This window comes from Rhinoderma darwinii, chromosome 5 (genome assembly GCF_050947455.1).
Source record: "Rhinoderma darwinii isolate aRhiDar2 chromosome 5, aRhiDar2.hap1, whole genome shotgun sequence".
NCBI lineage: Eukaryota > Metazoa > Chordata > Amphibia > Anura > Rhinodermatidae > Rhinoderma > Rhinoderma darwinii.
In genome coordinates, this window is record NC_134691.1 from 63,627,534 (window position 1) to 63,652,471 (window position 24,938).

The 24,938-nt window shown below is 46.1% G+C and overlaps 1 protein-coding gene and 1 long non-coding RNA gene across 2 annotated transcripts in view; one reads left to right on the forward strand and one right to left on the reverse strand.

Moving 5' to 3' along the window:
• Positions 1-8,259: 8,259 nt before the first annotated feature.
• Positions 8,260-13,023, forward strand: LOC142652518 (uncharacterized). The gene is made up of 3 exons (XR_012847865.1): positions 8,260-8,358; positions 12,057-12,133; positions 12,587-13,023. It is a non-coding gene; the product is annotated as an uncharacterized LOC142652518 (long non-coding RNA).
• A 7,047-nt stretch (positions 13,024-20,070) lies between these two features.
• Positions 20,071-24,938, reverse strand: part of LOC142652465 (uncharacterized) — an 85,247-nt gene continuing 80,379 nt past the window's right edge. Inside the window, exons 4-5 of the mRNA XM_075828103.1 lie at positions 22,747-23,651; positions 20,071-20,118 (exon numbers count right to left, since the gene is read on the reverse strand). Coding sequence (XP_075684218.1) covers positions 20,071-20,118; positions 22,747-23,651 — 953 coding nt within the window. The remainder of the gene's footprint in view (positions 20,119-22,746; positions 23,652-24,938) is intronic.

The window sequence follows — 24,938 nt, forward strand, 5'->3', positions numbered from 1 at the left end:
TGACATCCTGCTGTAATGGCGGCGACCAAAGTTATCTTAGATCCCCGCCATTAACCCCTTAAATGCAGCCGTCAAAAGCGATCGCTGCATTTAAAGTGTTTGCAGCCGATCGACACCCCAGCAATGAAATCGCCGGGGTGTCGGTGGCTGCAATGGCAACCGGAGGCCTAAAACTGGCCTCCCGGTGTGTCTAGCATGGAAAACTTCCAGCGCCCGCTCGGAGGCGGGGCCTGAAAGGCTTCCGTAGCCGCCGGCAAGATGGTGCCGGCTCAGGAGATGAGCCGGCGTCATCAGCGGTGGATATCAGCTGTATGTTACAGCTGACATCCACCTGTAATGACAGGAACTGGAACTAGCTCCATTCCCTGCCATTAACCCCTCAGATGCAGCGATCGGATGCGATCGCTGCATCTTTGTGGTTGCTAGCAGATCGCCAGCTGTGCCCTGCAATCGAACGACTGCCGACTGCTATTATTACACCAGGAGACCTAACAATGGCCTCCTATTTGCCATTACGGAATCCGATTAGGCCCCGCCCGGAGGTGAAGCCTATTCGGCTTGCTATCAGTGAATGACTGACAGATCTAATACATTGCACTACGTAATGACAATCTGACAGTTGGACCTTCAAGTCCCCTAGTGGGACTAAAGTAAAGTGTAAAAAAAAGTGAAAAAAAAAAAAAGTTGTAAAAAATATTATAAAAGTTTTAAGTAATAAAATAAAACACAATCACCCTTTTTCCATGATCAAGTCCTTCATTATTGAAAAAAATAAATAATACATATTATTTGGTATTACCACAACTGTAACGGCCTAAACTATAAAAATATTATGTTATTTATTCCACGCGGTGAACGGCGTAAAAAAAAAAAACTTAAAAAATAATTCCAGAATTTCTGTTTTTTGGTAACTTTGCCCTACAAAAATGTAAATAAAAAGTGATCAAAAAGTCGCATGTACCCAAAAATGGTGCCTATAAAAATTATAGCTCGTCTCGCAAAAAAACAAGCCCTCATACACCTCCGTCGACGAAAAAATTAAAAAGTTATGGTTCTCATAACTTGGCGACAGAAAAAATACATTCTTTTTACAAAAGTAATTTTATTGTGCAAAAAAGTTGTAAAACATAAAAAAGTGCTATAAATTAGGTATCGCCGGAATCGTACTGACCCGCAGAATAAAGTTGACATGTAATTTATAACGCATGGTGAACGCTGTATAAAAAAAACCCTAAAAAAACTATGCCAGAATTGCTGTTTTTTGGTCACCTTGCCTCTCAAAAAATAGGAAAAAAAGTGATCAAAAAGTCGCATGTACCCCAAAATGGTACCAATAATAACTATAGCTCGTCCCGCAAAAAAACAGCCCTCATACCACTATATCTATGAAAAATAAAATTAGTTAAGGCTACAATAAGTCAGGAAATAAAAAATATGCGGTTGTGCAGATCAGAGGGGAACATTTCGTCTGTTTCAAGAGACGATTTATCGGGGCCCTAAAATTAGGGAACCAGGAAGGGGAGGCCCCAAACATATCTGCTAGAAGCGAGGGCGCCCGTATTATACCAGGACAACAATTCCTAGCAAAATTCCCCAAACAGCAAAGGTGTGAAGTGTGGACCAAAAGTAAAGACACCATTTATCAGTGCGACACCGGCCTGTGCAGAAAGGATTGCTTCACAGCGTAACACACATCTATGGATTATTTTATTGTTTACCCCATTATTATACCACCTGACTATGCCCCTGATATACTCTGCCCAGCTTACATGTACCCCCACATTATAAACACAAACACCAGCAATACTCAAACAAAACTACTACCAAGCAAAATTTACGCTTCAAAAGCCAAATGGTGCTCCCACCGATCTGAGCCCTACAGTGTGCTCAAACAGCAGTTTACTTCCACATATATGGCACCACCATACCCAGGAGAACCCTTTTAACAATTTTTGCAGTGTGTGTCTACAGTGGCATAAGCTGGGCATGACATACTTGCCACTGAATTGGCATTTCTGGGGATTTTTTTTTACTTTGCACCATAGCGCATTCTTTTATGGAAAAGACCTGTGGGTGAAAATGCTCACTACACCCCTTAATAAATGCCTTGAGGGGTGTAGTTTAAAAAATGGGGTCACTTCTGGGGTGTTTCTTTTATTATTAACCATCTGAGCCTCTGCTATTGTGAACCAATTCTGTGTAAATCGCCAAATTAGGCCTCAATTTCGCATGGTACTCTCTCACTCCTGAGCCCTGTGAAATGTCCAGGCAAAAGATTAAGGCCCCATGTAGGGTGATTCTAAAGCCGGGAAACACAGCATAATAATTAGGGAGCTGTCTTGTTATGGTGGCACAAGTTGGGCACCACATATTGGCATATCTATTGAAAAATTCCATTTTCACTCATTGCAATATTGGTTCCACACTAATTTATGGAAAATACCTGCGGCGTTACCATGCTCACTACACCCCTAGGTGAATACCTTGAGGGGTGTAGTTTAAAAAATAGGGGTCACTTTTGGGGGGGTTTCCACTGTTTTGGTCCCACAGGGGTTTTTGCAAATGCTATACATAGTGACCAGAAACCAATCAAGCAAAATCTGTACTCCAAAAGCCAAATGTCTCTCTTTCCCTTCTGAGCCCTGCCGTGTGGCCAAAAATGAGTTTATAACCACATATGGGGTATTGCCATACTCGGGAGAAATTGCTTAACAAATGTTGGGGTTCTTTTTCGGCTTTATTTTTTATTTTGCGCTAAAGCTACGTCTTATTGGAAAAAAAAATTTATTGTTATTTTCACTGCCCAATTCAAATAAAATCTATGAAACACCTGTGGGGTTAAAATGCTCACTACACCACTAGATTAATTCCTCAAGGGGTGTAGTATCACAAATCGAGTCTCTTTTGGGTAGTTTCCACTGTACTGGTACCTTAGGGGCTTTGCAAAAGCGACATGAAGTCAAGCAACCAATCCAGCAAAATCTGTGCTCCAAAAGCCAAATGCGGCTCCTTCTCTTCTGATCAGGGGCGTAACTAGGAAAGACTGGGCCCCATAGCAAACTTTTGACTGGGGCCCCCCTCCCCTGGGTGTCACACAACCCCCCCCCTTGTAGATAGTGCCTTTTTTACAAACCCCCCTTTTGATAACGCCATACAGCCCCCCTGTAGATAACGCCATGCAGCCCCCTTTGTAGATATCTACAGAGGGGGCTGTATGGCTCTATCTACAGAGGGGGCTGTATGGCGCTATCTACAGAGGGGGCTGTATGGCGTTATCTACGGGGGGCTGTATGGCGTTATCTACGGGGGGGCTGTATGGTGTTATCTACGGGGGGGCTGTATGGCGTTATCTACGGGAGGACTGTATAGCATTCCCTACAGGGGGGGTATATGGCGTTCCCTACAGGGGGGGACTGTATGGCGTTCCCTACAGGGGGGGACTGTATGGCGTTCCCTACAGGGGGGGACTGTATGGCGTTCCCTACAGGGGGGGGGTATATGGCTTTCCCTACAGGGGGGGACTGTATGGAGTTCCCTACAGGGGGGGGGGACTGTATGGCGTTCCCTACAGGGGGGGGCTGTATGGCACTATCTACAGGGGGGGCTGTATGGCGCTAACTACAGGGGGGGGCTGTATGGCGCTATCTACAGGTGGGCTGTATGGCGCTATCTACAGGGGGGCTGTATCGCGCTATCTACAGGGGGGCTGTATGGCGCTATCTACAGAGGGAGCTGTATGGCGCTATCTACAGGGGGAACTGTATGGCGCTATCTACAGGGGGGCTGTATGGCGCTATCTAGAGGGGAGACTGTATGGCGTTATCTAGAGGGGGGGGGCTGTATGGCGTTCCCTACAGAGGGGGCTGTCTGGCGTTATCGACAGGGGGGACTGTATGGCGTTACCTACAGGGAGTCTGTATGGCGTTCCCTACAGGGGGGGTCTGTAGGGAACGCCATACAGCCCCCCTGTAGGGAACGCCATACAGCCCCCCCCTGTAGGGAACGCCATACAGCGTCCCCCCCTGTAGGGAACGCCATACAGCGTCCCACCCCTGTAGGGAATGCCATACAGCGTCCCCCCCTGTAGGGAACGCCATACAGCGTCGTCCCCCCTGTAGGGAACGCCATACAGCGTCCCCCCGTAGGGAACGCCATACAGCGTGTGTCCCCCTGTAGGAAACGCCATACAGCTTCCCCCCCCTGTAGGGAACGCCATACAGCGTCGTCCCCCTGTAGGGAACGCCATGCAGCCCCCCCCTGTAGGTAACGCCATACAGCGTCCCCCCTCCCAAAAAAATGCGACCTACACTGTGCTAATAAAAGACATGTATCCCCTATCCACAGGACAGGGGATACATGTGTGATCGCTGGCAGCGATAGGGAGAACGGGGGACTAAAAGTCCCCTGAAGTTCTCCATGACTAACCTCTGACTTCCGGCGTCTGCGCAGCTCTGTAGAAATGAATGGAGCGCTGGTCACGCATGCGCACAAGCGGGACCGGCGCTCCATTCATTTCTACGGAGCTGCCGACACAGACCCCGGAAGTCCGAGGTTTGTGATGGAGAACTTCAGGGGAATTTCAGTCCCCCGTTCTCCCTATCGCTGCCAGAGATCACACATGTATCCCCTATCCTGTGGATAGGGGATACATGTCTTTTGCTTAATGGCAGAGCGGGAAGATACCTCCCTGCTCTGCCGTAGTGTTCAATGGCGTCGCGCTGTAGCAACCATAGCGGCTGCTACTGGAGCCTCCGGCCATGGTGGGGGCCCGTGCCGGCGGGCGACACGGGCCCCCTCATGCCGCTACTGCTGCTACGGCGGTAGTTACGCCACTGCTTCTGATCCTTGCCATGTGCCCAAACAGCAGTATGTGACCACATATGGGGTATTGCTGTACTCCAGAGAAGTTGCTTTACAAATGTTGGGGTTCTTTTTTTACTTTATTTGTTGAGAAAATGAAAAATTTTGAGCTAAAACTATGTCTTATTGAAGAAAAAAGATTGTTTTTATTTCCACTGCCCAATTCTAATAATTTCTTTGAAACACCTGTGGGGTCAAAATGCTCACTACACCCATAGATGAATTCCTCAAGGCATGTAGTTTCCTAAATGGAGTCACTTTTTGGGCGTTTTCACTGTTTTGGTCCCTCAGGTGCTTTGCAAATACGACATGGCCGCTGCAAAACATTCCTGCTAAATTTGAGCTCCAAAAGCCAAATGCGCTCTTTCACTTCTAAGCCCATCCGTGTGTCCAAACAGCCGTTTATTACCACATGTGGGGTACTGTTTTACTCGGGAGAAATTGCTTTACAAATTTAGCTTTTTCTCCTTTAGCCCTTGTGGAAATGAGAAAAAAATGAGCTAAACCTATATATTCTTTGAAAGAATGTAGATTTTTATTTTCACGGCCTAATTCCAACAATTTCTGCAAAAAACCTGCGACGTCAAAATGCTAACTGTACCCCTAGATAATTTCCTCAAGGGGTGTAGTTTCCAAAATGGGGTCACTTGTGGGGGGTTTCCACTGTTTTGGTTCCTCAGGAGCTTTGCAAATGCGACTTGGCCTGCGAAAACCATTCCTGCTAAATTTGAGCTCCAAAAGCCAAATGCGCTCTTTCCCTTCTAAGCCCTGCCATGTGTCCAAACAACCATTTGTTATCACATATGGGGTATTGATTTACTTGGGAGAAATTGCTTTGCAAAATTTGCGGTGCTTTGTCTCCTTTAGTCTTTGTGGAAATGAGAAAAAAATTAGCTAAACCTACATTTTCTTTGAAAGAATGTAGATTTCCATTTTCATGGCCTACTTCCAATAATTTCTGCAATAAACCTATAGGGTCAAAATGCTCACTATACCCCTAGATAATTTCCTTAAGGGGTGTAGTTTCCCAAATGGGGTCAGTTTTGTGGGATTTCCACTGTTTTGGCAACGCAAGAGCCCTTCAAACCTGACATGGTGCCTAAAATATATTATAATAAAAAGAAGGCCCAAAATCCACTAGGTGCTCCTTTGCTTCTGAGGCCGGTGCTTCAGTCCATTAGCACACTAGAGCCACATGTGGGATAGTTCCTGAAACTGCAGAATCTGGGCAATAAATATTGAGTTGCGTTTCTCTGGTAAAACGTTGTGTTACAAAAAAAATGGATTAAAAATGAATTTCTGCAACAACAATAAATTTAATTTGTAAATTTCACCTCTACTTTGGTTTAATTCCTGTGAAATGTCTAAAGGGTTAAGAAACTTTCTAAATGCTGTTTTGAATACGTTGAGAGGTGAAGTTTTTAAAATGGGGTGACTTTTTGGAGGTTTCTAATATATAAGCCCTAAAAGCCACTTCACAACTGAACTGGCCCCTGTAAAAATCGCCTTTTGAAATATTCTTGAAAATGTGAGAAATTGCTGCTAAAGTTCTAAGCCTTGTAACGTCCTAGAAAAATAAAAGGATGTTCAAACAGCTATGTCAATCTAATGTAGACATGTGGGGGATGTTAATTAGCGACTATTTTGTGTGGTATAACTGCCTGTCTTACAAGCAGATACATTTAAATTTAGAAAATGTTTTCGCTAAATCTTGGTGTTTTTCACATTTAAATACTGAATGTATCGGGCAAATTTTGCCAACAACATAAAGTCCAATGTGTCACGAGAAAACAATCTTAGAAGCGCTTGTAACTGTTAAAGCATTCCAAAGTTATTTCCACATAAAGTGAAACATGTCAGATTTGAAAAATGAGGCTCTGTCAGGAAGGTCAAAAGTGGCCAAAGAGGGAAGGGGTTAATTAAGAATGTTGCAGAGAGTCTTGGTCAATACAGGAATCAGTTTGAGGAAGCAAAACAAACTGCAGCATCACTTGCACAACGGTGGGGCATATCTCCGCAATTTGAAAAGAAACGGATCCCCAAAGTCAAGCTCCATTTTGTTGATGAGAGATTTAATGATGCTGAAAAACATTTTAAAGTTACAGGTTTTTTCCCATGTTTAGATATTATAACATCTCAGCTTCTAAACAGATTTAAGGGACTTTATCAGGTTCTTGGTCGAGTTAACATAATTCAGCCTGCAATGCTTTCATCTGCATCTGATGATGATGTATACAAATCTGAATCAAATCTGCAAGAAGTCTATCAGGAAGATTTATCACCTACTTTTCCTGGGCAACTGCTTAGTTTTCGGTCTGCATTAGGTGAAGAGATTCACAATTCATCCTCCGTTAGTGACCTTGCTCACCTCCTATTGGTAGACAACAGTGCCCTTTCATCTACACTGCCTGATGTGTGCGTAGCCTTGCTACTATTCGTAACATTACCTGTGACAGTAGCTAGTGCCGAAAGATCCTTTTCCAAGCTAAAATTAATAAAAAAACTACTTGAGGAGTACTATGTCAGAACAAAGGTTTTCTGGGCTTGCAGTACTGAGCATTGAAAATGAGAGAGCTAGGAGACTAGACATAGACAGCATTGTGAACACCTTTGCCGAAGTCAAGGCACGCAGGTGTTTCTTGTAAGAAACTGTCTTCTGCGTAAGTGTAAAGTTCTTTGGGAGTTGGGGAGGTTTTGACTTTCAACAGTTGAACGGTTTCCTGTTGAACTAACAAACAGTTTTACAAAGGGCCTGTTCACATCAGCGTTGGCTTTCCATTACCGGGTTCCGTTGGAGGTTTGTGAACAGCTAATGTAAACAGGCCCTAACACAGTTTCATGCATGTTTGATTTTAAGTATCACTCCTGAAAGAGTGTCACTTTATGCACAATGCCAAGGTTGAAGAGATACAGTGAAACCTTTTGGAGACGACACTTAAAATAGTATTGAAAAGTAGTCTTCTAGGGGGTGGACTTTTTAAGGAAGATGGCCAGTATACCTAGTAAACGATGGAATTGAAAATCTGGCAGAAGAGATCTGGTCTAGATAAGGAGGTGGTCTACTCAAAAAAAGGTGGTCTTCCGAAAGAGGTGGTCTTTTGGATAGGTTCCACTGTATATTCAGCCCTTAGCACTGGTACAGTAGTAGCAGCCTTAAAATACCAAACTTAGAATCGCAAACCTCAAATAAATGTGTTTTTTTTTCTTCTAGGATGATCTATCCTGTTACGATTCATTTCAAGTTCTGGTTTTGTTCATGTAAGTTTACAAATTGTTAATGCATTGTTATAACTAATACTGCAATCATTTTTGAAAAAAACAAAAAAAAAAACAGAATAGCACATGCATACAGATTATTAACATTTCCCCTTTTTTTTTTTTTTTTTTTTTAGACTTTAGTTGCTTTGTTTTTGCCCTCGTGCATTTTAAAAGTTGGAAACAATTACACGTCTTTCTCAAGAGGTGAAAACAAGTTTTCTCTGCTCCTTACAGTTCCAGGTAAGTTTTGTTGAATGACATTTAAATGAATGTTAGGGTATGCAGTGGCGTAACTACCGCCGTAGCGGCTGCTACGGGGCCCGCGGCATGAGGGGGCCCGTGTCGCCTGCCGGCACGGGCCCCCACCATGGCCGGAGGCTCCGCTAGCAGCCGCTATGGCTGCTACAGCGGGACGCCACTGAACACGACTACGGCAGAGCAGGGAGGTATCTCCCCGCTCTGCCATTAAACAAAAGACATGTATCCCCTATCCACAGGACAGGGGATACATGTGTGATCGCTGGCAGCGATAGGGAGAACGGGGGACCGAAAGTCCCCTGAAGTTCTCCATCACAAACCTCGGGCTTCCGGGGTCTGTGTCGGCAGCTCCATAGAAATGAATGGAGCGCCGGTCGCGCTTGTGCGCATGCGTGACCAGCGCTCCTTTCATTTTTATTGAGCTGCGCAGACGCCGGAAGTCAGAGGTTAGTCATGGAGAACGTCAGGGGACTTTCAGTCCCCCGTTCTCCTTATCGCTGCCAGCGATCACACATGTATCCCCTATCCTGTGGAGAGGGGATACATGTATTTTGCAGGACACACTGTAGGTCGCATTTTTTTGGGAGGGGGGACGCTGTATGGCGTTCCCTACAGGGGGGGCTGTATGGCGTTCCCTACAGGGGGGGGCTGTATGGCGTTCCCTACAGGGGGGGGGCGTATGGCATTCCCTACAGGGGGGGCTGTATGGCGTTCCCTACAGGAGGGGGGCTGTATGGCGTTCCCTATAGGGGGGGCTGTATGGCGTTCCCTACAGGGGGGGCTGAATGGCGTTCCCTACAGGGGAGGCTGTATGGCGTTCCCTACAGGGGGGGCTGTATGGCGTTCTCTACAGGGGGGCTGTATGGCGTTCTCTACAGGGGGGCTGTATGGTGTTCTCTACAGGGGGGGCTGTATGGCATTCTCTGCAGGGGGGCTGTATGGCGTTCTCTGCAGGTGGACTGTATGGCGTTCCCTACAGAGGGGGTGTATGGCGTTCCCTACAGGGGGGGCTGTATGGCGTTCCCTACAGGGGGGACTGTATGGCGTTCCCTACAGGGGGGTCTGTATGGCGTTCCCTACAAGGGGGGCTGTATGGCATTCTCTACGGGGGGGGGCTGTATGGCGTTCCCTACAGGGGGGGCTGTATGGCGTTCCCTACAGGGGGGGCTGTATGGCGTTCCCTACAGGGGGGGGTGCTGTATGGCGTTCCCTACAGGGGGGGGCTGTATGGCGTTCCCTACAGGGGGGGGGGGGCTGTATGGCGTTCCCTACAGGGGGGGCTGTATGGCGTTCTCTACAGGGGGGCGGGATGGCGTTCTCTACAGGGGGGGCTGTATGGTGTTCTCTACAGGGGGGGCTGTATGGCGTTCTCTGCAGGGGGGACTGTATGGTGTTTCCTACAGGGGGGGGCTGTATGGCGTTCCCTACAGGGGGGGCTGTATGGCGTTCTCTACAGGGGGGGGGCTGTATGGCGTTCTCTACAGAGGGGGCTGTATGGCGTTCTCTACAGGGGGTCTGTATGGCGTTCTCTACAGGGGGGCTGTATGGAGTTATCTACAGGGGGGCTGTATGGAGTTATCTACAGGGGGGCTGTATGCCGTTATCTACAGGGGGGCTGTATGCCGTTATCTACAGGGGGGCTGTATGGCGTTCTGTACAGGGGGGGGCTGTATGGCGTTCTCTACAGGGGGGGCTGTATGGCGTTCTCTACAGGGGGGGCTGTATGGAGTTATCTACAGGGGGGCTGTATGCCGTTATCTACAGGGGGGCTGTATGCTGTTATCTACAGGGGGCTGTATGCCGTTATTTACAGGGGGGCTGTATGGCGTTTTCTACAGGGGGGGCTGTATGGCGTTCTCTACAGGGAGGGCTGTATGGCGTTAGCGCCATACAGCCCCCTTTGTAGAGAACGCCATACAGCCCCCTGTAGAGAACGCCATACAGCCCCCCTGCAGAGAACGCCATACAGCCCCCCTGTAGATAACGCCATACAGAGTCCCCCCTGTAGATAACACCATACAGAGTCCCCCCTGTAGATAACGCCATACAGAGTCCCCCCTGTAGATAGCGCCATACAGAGTCCCCCCTGTAGATAACACCATACAGAGTCCCCCCTGTAGATAACGCCATACAGAGTCCCCCCTGTAGATAACGCCATACAGCCCCCCTGTAGATAACGCCATACAGAGTCCCGCCTGTAGATAACGCCATACAGAGTCCCCCCTGTAGATAACGCCATACAGAGTCCCCCCTGTAGATAACGCCATACAGTCCCCCTGTAGATAACGCCATACAGCCCCCCCTGTAGATAACGCCATACAGCCCCCTTTGTAGATAACGCCATTGTAAAGGATCTGCCAGGCACAACTTCTGTGTATACGCCCATGGGTAATCAATCTGCACCTGGTTCTATGTCTCTGAGACTCCATCTTCCACCACTCAGGATGGCAGGCTTAGGAGTGGGAGAGCCTATCGCAGCCTGGCCAGACGGAGCTAGCTCCCGCCCTCTGTCTTTTTATACCTGCCTTTCCTGTTCCTCCTTTGCTTGTGATTCTTCTCGTGTGGTTTCCTGGCCTTGCTGCAGCTCCTAGCTATTTGACCTTGCTTTATACTGACCCCGGCTTACTGACTACTCTCCTGCTCTGCGTTTGGTACCTCGTACATTCCTGGTTTGACTCGGCTCGTTCACCTCTCTTGTTGCTCACGGTGTTGCCGTGGGCAACTGCCCCATTTCCCTTTGCTTGTGTCCCCTTGTCTGTTTTCTGTTGTGCACCTACTGAGCGTAGGGACCGTCGCCCAGTTGTACCCCGTCGCCTAGGGCGGGTCGTTGCAAGTAGGCAGGGACTGAGTGGTGGGTAGATTAGGGCTCACTGTCTGTTTCCCTACCCCCCTGTCATTACAACCATACAGCCCCCTCTGTAGATATCTACAAAGGGGGCTGTATGGCGTTATCTACAGGGGGGACTCTGTATGGCGTTATCTACAGGGGGGACTCTGTATGGCGTTATCTACAGAGGGGGCTGTATGGCGTTCTCTACAGGGGGGGCTGTATGGCGTTCTCTACAGGGGGATGTATGGCGCTATCTACAGAGGGGGCTGTATGGCGTTATCTACAGGGGGGCTGTAAAAAAGGCACTATCTACAAGGGGGGGTTGTGTGACACCCAGGGGAGGGGGGGCCCCAGTCAAAAGTTTGCTATGGGGCACAGTCTTTCCTAGTTACGCCCCTGAGTGTATGTGCACACGAGAACTGTCTTTTACGTCTGAAAAGACACACTGTTTTCAGGAGAAAACAGCTGCGTCGTTTCAGATGTAAAAGCTCCTCCTCGTATTATGCGAGGCGTCTTTGACGCCCGTAATCTTGAGCTGCTCTTCATTTACTTCAATGAAGAACGGCTCAAATTACGTTGCAAAGAAGTGCCCTGCACTTCTTTGCTGAGGCAGTCAATTTACGCGTCGTCGTTTGACAGCTGTCAAACGACGACGCGTAAATTACAGGTCGTCGGCACAGTACGTCGACAAACCCATTCAGATGAATGGGCAGATGTTTGCCGACGTATTGTAGCCCTATTTTCAGGTGTAAATCGAGGCATAATACGCCTCGTTTACGTCTGAAAATAGGTCGTGTGAACCCAGCCTTATTAAAATAAATTCTCACAGCTTATCGTTTTTGGCCTTTAGGTTGTACTTTTACACTTTAAAAGTTAGCAAGAACAGATGGAAACAAGTCCTTTATGTCCCAGTGCTTTGAGTTTCAGGTCAGTTTTTTTAAATTAACTATGAAATAACATAATTAGGTGCTAAAAATTGTTTTATAATATCAGTGCTTAACTGTTTGTTACATTATTTGTAACCCTGTAACTAAAAGGTCAATAAGACTACACTTGGCACACAGAACTGATAAATGTTCATTGTCAGGTAGGCGGGGGTTGTGGCGCCGTTGGTTACCGTTTGCTATGGGGCCCAGTCTTTCCTAGTTACGCCCCTGGGTCCAGCCATGTTTTATACATAAGGGGTAGTACACATAAAGCTGCATGAGCCGGTCACCAGCCAGTATCTGTGTATGACAGATATGAAGTACATTAGGATGCAAGGAGTGTGGGGGATACTGCTGAATGTATAGGCCTAAGGTGCCATTAGCAACGGGGCCACATGAGTTGACAATGCCTTTTATTATTATTTTATGCTGATGGTTTCTCCCTCCCCTCCAGGTTTTTTTTTGGTACTTACCGGTTTATTTTGAGGTATGCTTTTGCTATGGGCAGACGCTGGATCCTTCTGGAAGCAGCTCGAGGACAGCTGTGATTAAACTGTGATTGGCCAACAGCGTTTCGGCGGGAAGATCTTCTTTATAACCTGGACTCTGCAGATTCGCTGTCTTGTTCACCTGGAGCATAACAGAAGCAGCACCTCGCCCTCTCAGTAAAGATGAAATATGTTTTTTGTAGTCCCGGTATTTATGGTGGGGTTGTCGCCCATTTAAATATGGTTGGACTATGGTTATCCTGCTATTTTAATGGACTTATTTGGCTTGAGTTCATTTGGGACTAAGCCTTATCTTTTTTGGCGAATTTTAATTTGATTTATGGTTATTTATAAAAATTTAAAGGTAACGCAGAATAAATACTGCGGCCTTATTTCATCTATATTTAGGGTCAGTTCACACTGAGTTATTTGACAAATTTTTCGACGTGGAAACCGCGTTGCAAAAGACGCCAAAAAATGGCCGAAAATGCCTCCCATTGATTTCAATGGGAGACGGAGGTGTTTTTTCAATGGGAGACGGGCGAAAAACGCGGCAAACGGCATGCAGGCAGATCAAAATCCCGTTTGGAATTTTGAGGCAGAAGTTTCTGTCTGCAAAAAACTCAGTGTGAACATACCCTTCAGTCTCTTGTGTCTTATTTATTATTATGTTTATGTTTGTTTGTTTGTTTGTTTGTTTGTTTTATGGCATCTGTGAACCCATGAGGGGGTCAGGTTCTGATGACTAATGTAATAGGGGGCAAAGGAAAGGAGTCCGATTAGGGAATGTGATAGACCTGTCTAAAAAGATGTGTTTTCAGGGCACGTTTAACCCCTTCCTGACATTTGACGTATCCATACGCCAAAGTCGGGTAGGTGAAGTATGGAGCGGGCTCACGGAGTGAACCCGCTTCATACGATGCCGGTGTAACAAACAGCCGACACCTCAGAGTAACTAGCGGCATCAGGCTTGAGCGCGATCCCGCTAGTTTAACTAGTTAAATGCCGCAGTCAACAGAGACCGCAGCATTTAAATCGTTAGAAAGAGGGGGGCGACCCCCTCTAACAGCTCATCGCGCCCCCCGCAACGCAATCGTGGGGGGGCAATGCTTGCTATGGCTGCCTGGGGGCCTAATGAATTCCCCCAGGTCCGCCATCTTTGTACACCTATTAAGCCTTGCCTCCGGCAGGGCTTAATAGTTGCCTGTCAGAATCACGATATACTGCAATACATTAGTGTTGCAGTATATCGTGCAAGCGATCTAACGATCGCTGGTTGAAGTCCCCTAAGGGGACTAATAGAAAAAGTAAAAATGAGTTAAATAAAGTGTTTTTTTTGTGTAAAAGTTTTTTTTTTAATATTAAAAGTTTAAAAAACCCCCCTTTTCCCATTTTCCCCCTAGAGCATAGTAAAAAAAATAAAAAATAAACATAATTGGTATCGCGCATCCGTAAAAGTCTGAACTATTACAATATATCATTATTTAACCCGCACGGTGAACGCCGTAAAAAAAAAAATAAAAAAATTGTAAACGCCAGAATCTCTATTTTTTGGTCACCTCATCTCCCACAAAAAATTAAATAAAAAGTGATCAAACTGTTGCATTTACACCAAAATGATTTTATTAAAAACTTCAGCTTATCCTGCAAAAAACAAGCCCTCATACCACTTAATGGACGGAAAAATAAAAAAGTTGTGGCGCTCGGAATTTGGCGACACAAAATAAATTTTCTTTTTTACACTTAGATTTTTACTTGTAAAAGTAGTAAAATATAGAAAAAACTATATATATTTGGTATAGCTGTAATCGTATTGACCCAAAGAATAAAGTTAACATGTTGTTTTAATTGCACTGTGAATTCCGTAAAAACGGCGCGCAAAAAACCATGGAGGAATCGCTGTATTCTTCATTTTATACCCCACAAATAATTTTTTTCCCGTTTCCTAGTACATTATATGGCAAAATAAATGGTGCTACGAAAAACTACATCTCAACCCGCAAAAATCAAGCCCTCATAGGACTATATAGACTGAAAAATAAAAAAGTTATGGCTTTTGGAAGGTGGGGAGGAAAAAACGAAAATGAAAATCTGAAAAAGGGCTGCGGCGAAAGGGGTTAAAACTGTGAATGTTGGGTTCACAGAACGTAGAGCACAGGTAGGGTTGTAGATATAGATGAGGGAGGAGATGTAAGGAGGTGCAGCACTGTGGAGAGCTTTGTGCGGGAGAGTAATAAGCTTAAATTTTATTCTGAAGTGGATGGGCAACCAGTGCAGTGACTGGCACAGGGTAGAGGCATTGGTGTAGCGGTTTGTCAGAAATATGAGCCTGGCTGCTGCATTAAGGATAGATTGGAGAGGGCAGAGTTTAGTGAGGGGAAGAGCGATTAGTAATGACTTACAGTAGTCAAGACGAGAGTGAATCAGAGTGACAATGACAGTTTCGGCTGTTTCCACAGTAAGAAAAGGACGGATTCTGGAGATGTTTTTCGGGTGAAGGTGGCATGTGATTGAATATAAGGAGTAAAGGAAAGATCTGAGTCAAAAATAACCCCAAGACAGCGGGCGTGCTGCCTATGCATCATGGTAGTACCACACACTGAGATGGAGACATCAGGTTTAGGCTATGTTCACACGGGGTATTTCGCCGAGTTTTTTGACGCGGAAACCGCGTCGCAAAACTCGGCAAAAACGGCCCGAGAACGCCTCCCATTGATTTCAATGGGAGGCGTCGGCGTCTTTTTCCCGCGAGCAGTAAAACTGCCTCGCGGGAAAAAGAAGCGACATGCCCTATCTTCGGGCGCTTCCGCCTCTGACCTCCCATTGACTTCAATGGGAGGCAGGAGAAAGCGTATTTCTCGCTGTTTTATGCCCGCGGCGCTCAATGGCCGCGGGCGAAAAACGGCGCGATAATCGCCGCGAAAATCGGCGTGCAGGGAGAGGAATATCTGCCTCAAAGTTCCAAACGGAATTTTGAGGCAGATATTCCTCCTCCAAAATACTCCGTGTGGACATAGCCTTAGGTAGTTTAGTAGATGGTGGAAATATGAGGAGCTCAGTTTTTGAAAGATTCAGTTTCGGATAGAGAGAGGACATGATGTTAGAGACAGTGTACGGACAATCAGTTGTGTTCTGTATAAGGGTATGTGCACACGGTAGCAGGCATTACGTCTGAAATGACAGACTGTTTTCAGGAGAAAACAGCTGCCTCGTTTCAGTCGTAAATGCTCCTCCTCGCATTTTTACGAAGCTTCTCTGACAGCCGTAAATCTTGAGCTGTGCTTCATTGAGTTCAATGAAGAACGGCTCAAATTACGTCTGAAAGAAGTGTCCTGCACTTCTTTTGACCAGGCTGTATTTTTACGCGTCGTCGTTTGACAGCTGTCAAACGACGACGCGTAAATGACAGGTTGTCTGCACAGTACGTCGGCAAACCCATTCAAATGAATGGGCAGATGTTTGCCGACGTATTGTAGCCCTATTTTCAGACGTAAAACGAGGCATAATACGCCTCGATTACGTCTGAAAATAGGTCGTGTGAACCCAGCCTTAGAGCTGGGGTCATATCACAGGGTGTTATACAATGTGTGACTGCCCTAAATGGATTTTACATGAAAAATAAATACAATATACGACCTAACCGTATATTGTCTTCTCCCCCACAACTCCCGTTTATAGAAGTACATGAAGATTTGTCTGGCAAGCACTAGAAAGAACTAGAATGTAGAAGCCCATAAGTGGCCCGTTTTGCCCTGCATATAACCCGGCCGTGCTTGTTACATAATACAGAAAATATTAAACATTTGAATAAGGTGCTAAATTCTAATTAACAATGCATGCTTCTGATTGGTTAACATTATCAGACCGCTGTATATTCATAGCCAAGATAGGGTTGAGATATGACTAATACTACATCAAGAATCATAAGTTCTTGTCCTTCAAGTTCCTGCTCTTCTCTTTACACTATTATCATATCCAAGAACTCCGGGCTACAAGAAAGAATCTGTAGCGCAGCACACCTCTATAATAGCATTACATAAACATGGAAATATCTCGTTTCTGACATAGATTCCTTCTTGGCTTTCTGTTCCTCCGCTGTATACAGCTTTGGCACCATATAATTGAATGCGGACGTCAATCGTCTTGAAATATTAGGCCTCACAAAGAGAATTTCCGTTACTTTGTATGAAGAAATGCATTCTGAGGCAATTTATAGGACATCCTTTTTCAGGCACAAGGTGTATATTGTAATACAATATTCATCTTTTCAGACTCACATAAAAGACACATTCTTCACTGTGACCTATTGGTTACATTTTATAGAAGCCAAGCAGGATTATATTTAGACTGAATTTCTTGAAAGTTAATGATACCGTTTAACTCCTTTACATGAACGAGGACCTTTGTTAATTTTCCCAACTCATGTGCTATAATGTGCCAGAAGTTTAGACTTGTGATTTTTGTAAAGGGGTTTAAATATAAAGAGTGTTTTCCAGGAGAAAAAAAAACCCCAAAACGTTTATTTTTGCCCAAGATGCTAAAAGAATAAACTTCTTAATATATTTACCTTTAGAATTCGTAACGATTTCTTCGCTGCCGATGTTTGGGTCCGCTGCTGCATCTCTGTCTGAAAGTGTGGGTCCGATATGTCGTCTTGTCCGGTATGTAAAATAAGGGGACCAGCCAGCCATGGATCACTATTGTGACGTCACTATATGTTTGACATATCACTTCTGTGGCCTGTTGTTGGCTGGCCTGCTCAAATGAAAGAAAAATTCCTTTATATTGATTGTGGCAAATCTGTTGCATTGTGCTTATGCTGCAGTGGTAACAAAGCCTAGCAAACCTGTCCATAGTTATACTACTTACATGTACTACCGAGCTCTGTAAAATGAAGGAAAACACGTGGCTCAGTTATGAGCTCACAAGACTCTTGTCTATAAGGTCTATTTACACATTACAATTTTATAACACCACCAATTATCTAGAACCAACTCCTGACATGGTTTATGGTTTGTATTTATTAAGAGTTGAACGCCCCTTACTAAATGTGTGGCATCTTTCGGCTGGCTATGTGCCACAATTGTGGTGTAACTATCGCAGTCGCACTGCCCAGCACCATCCTCTTCACCCCCGTGATCTCTTCGCTCCGAGGTGAGTAATCATTTTTTCGCTATAAATGATGACAGTTTTTGGTGTAAACTAGTGGCCCCGTCCCTTTAACTAAGGCCCACCTACTTTTTAGAAAAGTGGCGAGAGCGGGCATAATGGCCCAAATGTCAACATTTTTCCTGCAAATTGCAATTTTTGAGTTATTTGCGACTTTTCTGGCGTAGAAAGTTGTTAAAACCCCCTCCACCATTGTGTTTATTTCATACGAAGCGATATAACACATCACTGCTATCCTCCTTCACTTCTTTTCTACAGCAGTGTGTCTTCTGCTTTGTCGATGATTGACCGTACCAAAGAAAGGACTGGTACCGGATACAGGGACTGTTTCCCTGAGACTGTCTTGCATGGACTATTCGTTCATCGTTTTTACATAAAGCAATGCTTCAGCTCTAGTATATGAATCTTTCTCAAGCAAATAGGACTTGCACTTGTTAATTGCTTTAAAAAGGCCCATGCACTAGAGCTGAAACGGCACTTTATACAAGAATGGTGAATGAATGAACTGGATTTTGTTAACTGGGGTTCAGTTTTGGAATAGATGAAAAGTCAGGATCACTTTTCAGTTTGTTATCCCCCTTTTTCATTATACACAATTCTATAGGGTACAGCTTCTGTATTTTGATATAGTGTATAGCATAAACATAGCCTAGTCTCTCACCTGACCTGGGTTATAATAATATATTTGAATCAGTCTAGATGCTTGTCAATGATAAGGTTTCTGCTTTACTTAGCAGCTCATTCATCTTTCTGGCTTAAAGGGGTTTCCCCTTAATTAACATTTATCACCTATCTACAGTATACCCACTTACCACTACTGGGACCCCCACGATCACTGGAACTGGGGTCGCGGTCACTCATTTGCGCTGCTGCTCTATTCAATGTCTATGGAGCCAGCAGAAACAGTGGAGCACTGTACTCGGCTGTCTCGGTGGGCTCCACAGACATTGAATGAAGTGGCAGCTCATATGCGCGACCGCTGCTCCATTCAAAATCCTCCCTGCGTTCATGCATTGAGAAGGAGCGGGGGTCCCAGTGGTAGGGCCCCAGTGATCATACATTGATCACCTATCCTATGGATAGGCGATAAATGTTAATTGTGGAAAAACCCATTTAAATAATAAAAGTAAAAAGTATGTGAACGCCTGTAATGCAATATAAATGAAGAAGACAGACTCTTATTCTCCTGCCCCCTTTTTTTTGCCCTCTCTGCATAGATTAGAGTGCTTGGGCAATTCTTCTATATTTTATTTGGGAATACAGAACAATGGACGGCTACATTATAGTCAAGAATCAACACTAGACAAGTAAATTTGGGTGATATGGTCGTCTTCTTCTGTCAAGTTGTTAATAAGTCTTTTTATTGGTTGTAGTTGTTTCTGTGACAGCTAGGTTAACAATGTTGTCATCATCACACAGCGGTAGTTACAAACTACAGAATAAAATTTCATATTTATGTGGCGATATAGGAATCGGGAAAATAATTTCATAGCTAGGAATAGTGGCCATTTAGGAGTCTGGGGAACCCCTCTGGAAGCAGTAATGTCGGAAATATTGGTTGTCACCCAACTTTCTGAGAACCAACTATAACTAAAGCTGGTCATATATATTGTATGCAAAGACATTTGGCCCAACTCACTGATTGGTCGAGGATTTATTGTGTATAGGGGCATGCTGACTATTCCCCAGTGACAGATGTCGGAGCAAAGAGTGATCGGGCATGTTGGATTTTAACTTGTCTGATCCTGTGTTCCCTTGGGAGATAGTGTTCTGCTAGACAACTCTGTTAGCAGGTTATTCCCATCTTACCACTGAAATAAACATGCATGTATGGCCATGCTGAGCATGCATGTTTATAGACAGCTGTCACCCGAACGAATGTTTGGCCGGCAGCTACCTCAAGTGTATGGTCGACTTAAGAAATGGTTGATTAGAATTGTCAACATGTGAAAGTCAAAGACTTGTATTTACTGCAGATTGTTATTTTTATTGAATTTTAGATGCCCTATAATGAGTCATTTCTATTTCGGATGCATGGAAGTACGTATGTAGCTATGAATACTTTTTTCCTATATTGTATAATTTACGTGAACTTTTCGACTTATTATAATGACTTAATGACATGCACAAGGAAACATTAAGTGCTCAGAACAATATTCCTTATACACAGTTGATGACTACCTGTCTCTTTGAATAATCCTATGTGCTCTATGTTCGTCTGTACAGAGGAAATTATCAGCAAGTAGAGGATATCCTGTACTAGTATTGAATGGCTTTTAGCTTAAAGGTACTTCCCTTCTTGTGGGAATTTTATGTAATCAGGATCAAACTACACAACGTAAGAATGATTTCATAGAGTTAGACTTTGAGACTTTATAAACATGTCTGCTCCATTGTACACAAGTGAAAGACCATTGTTACCATAGAAAACACTTCCTTTTTCAGTTTAGAAATAGGAGGGAAATGTTACACTTCTTAAAAAAATTCTACTTTGTTCAAAATTGTGTTGCTGTGTTTTTATGGGGCTGTGCACAATAAAGATGCTTGAGATTACTGCTTCATGACCTGCCTAAGTAGAGTCTTGTGTTAACGAACCTTCCTTTAACCCATCCTATCCCCCCACCCCCACCTTTAGGAAAGACACGTGACACCGAGGTTGGATGCGAAATGGCCACAGCAGCCGTTTATTAATTTTACAGTTTTATAAAAACAATTTAAATCCGAAACCTTCGGATAACTAGTTAGGAATCCACCCGAGAATTCCTCCTAATAATTCACATGACCCAACATGGGTCAGAAACGTAAATAACAATTTAACGTTAACATTAACCCGAGCAGAGGAAGTCCTTGAAGCCCTTTCAGATATTCCTTTTTTTAAGAACACACCGAGTTAGCCATCTGCAAACCACTAATTACCTCCAGCCGTAAACCAGCTCGGAAGCACCGTTCACCTCTGCAGATGGCTCCAACCACTAGAAGTCCACTTCAAGGGGATAACACCCGATGAAGCCCTCAAGTGATATACCGACCACTAGAAGTCCACTTCAAAGGGATAACACCCGATGAAGCCTTCAAGTGATATACCTTCTACCAGAAGACCACTTCAAAGGGATAACACCCGATGAAGTCTTCAACCATGTACCTTTTTTGGGGGACGCATACCCCCGATGCGACCCCCCCACCATTTTGTACTGACTGGCCTCAAGGACTCCCCCCGCCAGCTGCCATGACACCAGAACCTACTCAGGAAAAAAGGAAAAACATGTTAGATAAGCACACAAATAAAAAACAACACTCCTATATGGACGTACGCAAAGACCCACCACGTAACAAACCAAGGGCGGGAGGGTGGGAGCTTGTCCTTACTGTGTTACTCCCTCCGCTGCTTCCGGCTCAATGCCAAAAACAGCGGGAAGAGCAGCAACGGCCCCCTGACTCCTCCCTGACCCCCTCCAACTCCCTCCAACTCTCCCTCACAAGTTAACCCTTTCCCTACCAGGGAGGTCATGGAGGCTTCCCTTCAGCCCTGCAGGCTCCGTCCAGCCCCTTCTTGACCTGCCTAAGTAGAGTCGTGTGTTAACGAACCTTCCTTTAACCCATCCTATCCCCCCACCCCCACCTTTAGGAAAGACACGTGACACCGAGGTTGGATGTGAAATGGCCACAGCAGCCGTTTATTAATTTTACAGTTTTATAAAAACAATTTAAATCCGAAACCTTCGGATAACTAGTTAGGAATTCACCCGAGAATTCCTCCTAATAATTCACATGACCCAACATGGGTCAGAAACGTAAATAACAATTTAACGTTAACATTAACCCGAGCAGAGGAAGTCCTTGAAGCCCTTTCAGATATTCCTTTTTTTAAGAACACACCGAGTTAGCCATCTGCAAACCACTAATTACCTCCAGCCGTAAACCAGCTCGGAAGCACCGTTCACCTCTGCAGATGGCTCCAACCACTAGAAGTCCACTTCAAGGGGATAACACCCGATGAAGCCCTCAAGTGATATACCGACCACTAGAAGTCCACTTCAAAGGGATAACACCCGATGAAGCCTTCAAGTGATATACCTTCTACCAGAAGACCACTTCAAAGGGATAACACCCGATGAAGTCTTCAACCATGTACCTTTTTTGGGGGACGCATACCCCCGATGCGACCCCCCCACCATTTTGTACTGACTGGCCTCAAGGACTCCCCCCGCCACAGCGAAACAGGCCTTGACCACCTTAAGCCTGTGAGTTCCTCCACACCACCACCGCCCTTTCTATGCCTTCTGCTATCGCCAAGCTCCAAAGATCAATGCCAACCTCGGTCAGATGAACCCCGTCACTCCTCCAGAAATTCCCCACTCCTGACTCCAAATCCCTATGCCTCACGCAAATGCCCCCTTTTTTTGCCACAAAACGGGACACCGCCCGATTAACTTTAATGCGAGCCTTATTGACTCTCTCCACAGATCTAGCTAACCGCCAGTGCTTTCTTGGGACTATGTCCGACCACACTATCACCAACTTGGGATAAGATACCCACAAACACAACATATCATGTTTGATATCCCGCACCAACTCACGAAAGGGGCGGACTCCTAAGTCATTCCCACCCACGTGCAACACTAAGACCTCCGGAACCCTATCAAGCCGAGCATATGTCTGGAATTCCGCCAACACCCTGCTCCATGACATACCTCTAAAACCCAGCCAATGCACAACCGCATCCTGTCGCGGAATGCGCAATTGGCGACCATCCGGGCGGACGTCCGCCCTCAAAGCCCCCCAGTGCACGTAAGAATGACCCATCAACCACACCAAACACGGAGGCGAATCTGAAACGGAAAAAACAATTAGGCACCACCATATAACATTTTTAAAGCGTTAACAACAAAATTCATAACATATGGGGGCGGACATAGGACTTAAACCTGTTGGACCCCCAACGACCAATACGCCTCACCCCCTCATCATCCAACCCCCAGCGCCCCGCTTCTGTTGCTGCGCCAATCCTGAAGGAATGAGATGAATATGAGCCTGCCGCGACACCAACCGCCGTCAAACATTTTTTAAATACAGCTCCAAACTGAAACCTGGACAAAAACGACCCGTCCACATGACGTAACAAAGGCAAATCTGGAGACCCCCTGTTTGGCGTAAAACCCCGCATGCACTCTACTGGGCACATAACCGACCCCGGGAGGGCGAACAAAACTATCAGTTTTCCCTTCCCTACTTGGTCAGTTTTTGACCGACGCAACCATACCTCCAGCCGATCTGCGAATAGGCTCACCTCCCCAGATCTCAGCCCCCCTGCCTGTTTGGTACTTGGCGACACCAACTCACCTATTCTAAATGCCCCAAAGAACGCTAACGAAAAAGCCAACCGAAACAAATCCATTTCGTCTGAAGAACGACAGACCGATGCTAATGAACCGCCCAACGAGCTAAGCAAAGCAAACGACACAGGCCTTCTACTATCCGCCTCCACCCTACCTCGGCGCAACCCCTTCAAAGCCTGCGATACCAGAAATTCCTTCGATACATCCTGAAAGCCCCGCAACTTAAACCCAAACGCCACCGCAGATATGAACCGGTTCACCTTCGCCACTGAAAACCCCGCCTCCCAGGCGTCCCCTAACCAGTACAAAAGTGCCACCAACCTGTCTCTATCCGTATTGACGTCACCCAACTCTCTTACCCACTCCTCCCACTGCCTCCAACAAGCAGCATAAGCACTCCACGTCGTGCGCGCCAAAGACCTTTGTAACAGTTGTTCTACGGGACCGATACCAGATCCCAAAGATGCTCCGGACAAGCCAAACCAAGACGTTCCGCTCCCGGTGCCAATTGCCGAAACCGGTCCCACTGCGAGCGAGAAAGAGCATCAGCGATACAATTCCGTACACCCGGGACATGCACCGCCACCACCCACGCGTTCAACGACAAACACACCAACACTAAATGTCGCAACAATTGAACTACCGGAGGAGAGGACGCCGTGATGTTATTAATGGCAAGCACCACCCCCATGTTGTCGCAGTAAAAACGGACCTTCTTATCCCTGAGCCTGTCCCCCCAAATGGTAGCCGCCACCACGATGGGAAACAGCTCGAGCAGGGCCAGATTCCGCGTGAGTCCACTGGACACCCAGCTAGCCGGCCATTGACCTGCGCACCACGGACCTCCCCCGTAAGCTCCAAAACCGCCCGCCCCAGCCGCATCCGTAAAAATATTCAAATCACTCGTATCCTGCGCTGGGGCCATCCATAGCGAGCGACCATTGTACTGGCCCAAGAAGTCATCCCAAACCTGAAGATCAGCTCGGTGCTCCTCCTTGAGCCGCACAAAATGATGCGGCGCACGCACTCCCGCCGTTGCCGCCGCCAACCTCCTACCAAACACCCTCCCCATCGGCATAATCCGGCAGGCGAAATTCAACTTCCCCAGCAGCGACTGAAGCTCCCGCAGCGTCATTTTCTTCATTCTACAAGCCCGCCGAACCTCCAGCCTCAAAGCACCCAACTTATCCGCAGGGAGACGACACTCCATTGCCACCGAGTCTATTTCGATTCCCAAAAAAAAAATCGTCGCTACTGGGCCCTCCGTTTTTTCTGGCGCCAAAGGAATCCCAAAATCCCTCGCCACCTTCTGCAGTGCATGAAGCAAATTACCGCAAACCGGCGAACCGCCCGGGCCAACGCACAAAAAATCATCTAAGTAATGGATCAACGAGTCGACCCCGGATACTCCCCTCGTTACCCACTCCACGAAGCTACTAAACGCCTCGAAGTATGCACAAGAAAGGGAACACCCCATCGGAAGGCACCGATCCACGTAAAAAGCCCCATTCCAAAAACAACCCAACAGCCGTTGGCTTTCTGGATGAACCGGCAACAACCTGAACGCCGCCTCGATGTCGGTTTTTGCTAGCAGCGCACCTGGACCCGCAGCCCGCACTAACCCCACCGCCTTATCGAATGAGGTATAAACTACGGAGCACAACTCGTGATCAATCCCGTCATTTACCGACGAACCCTTGGGATACGATAAATGTTGAATCAAACGAAATTTTCCGGGCTCGCGTTTAGGGACAATACCCAACGGGGACACAACTAAATCTTTTACCGGCGACTCAACAAACGGCCCCGACAT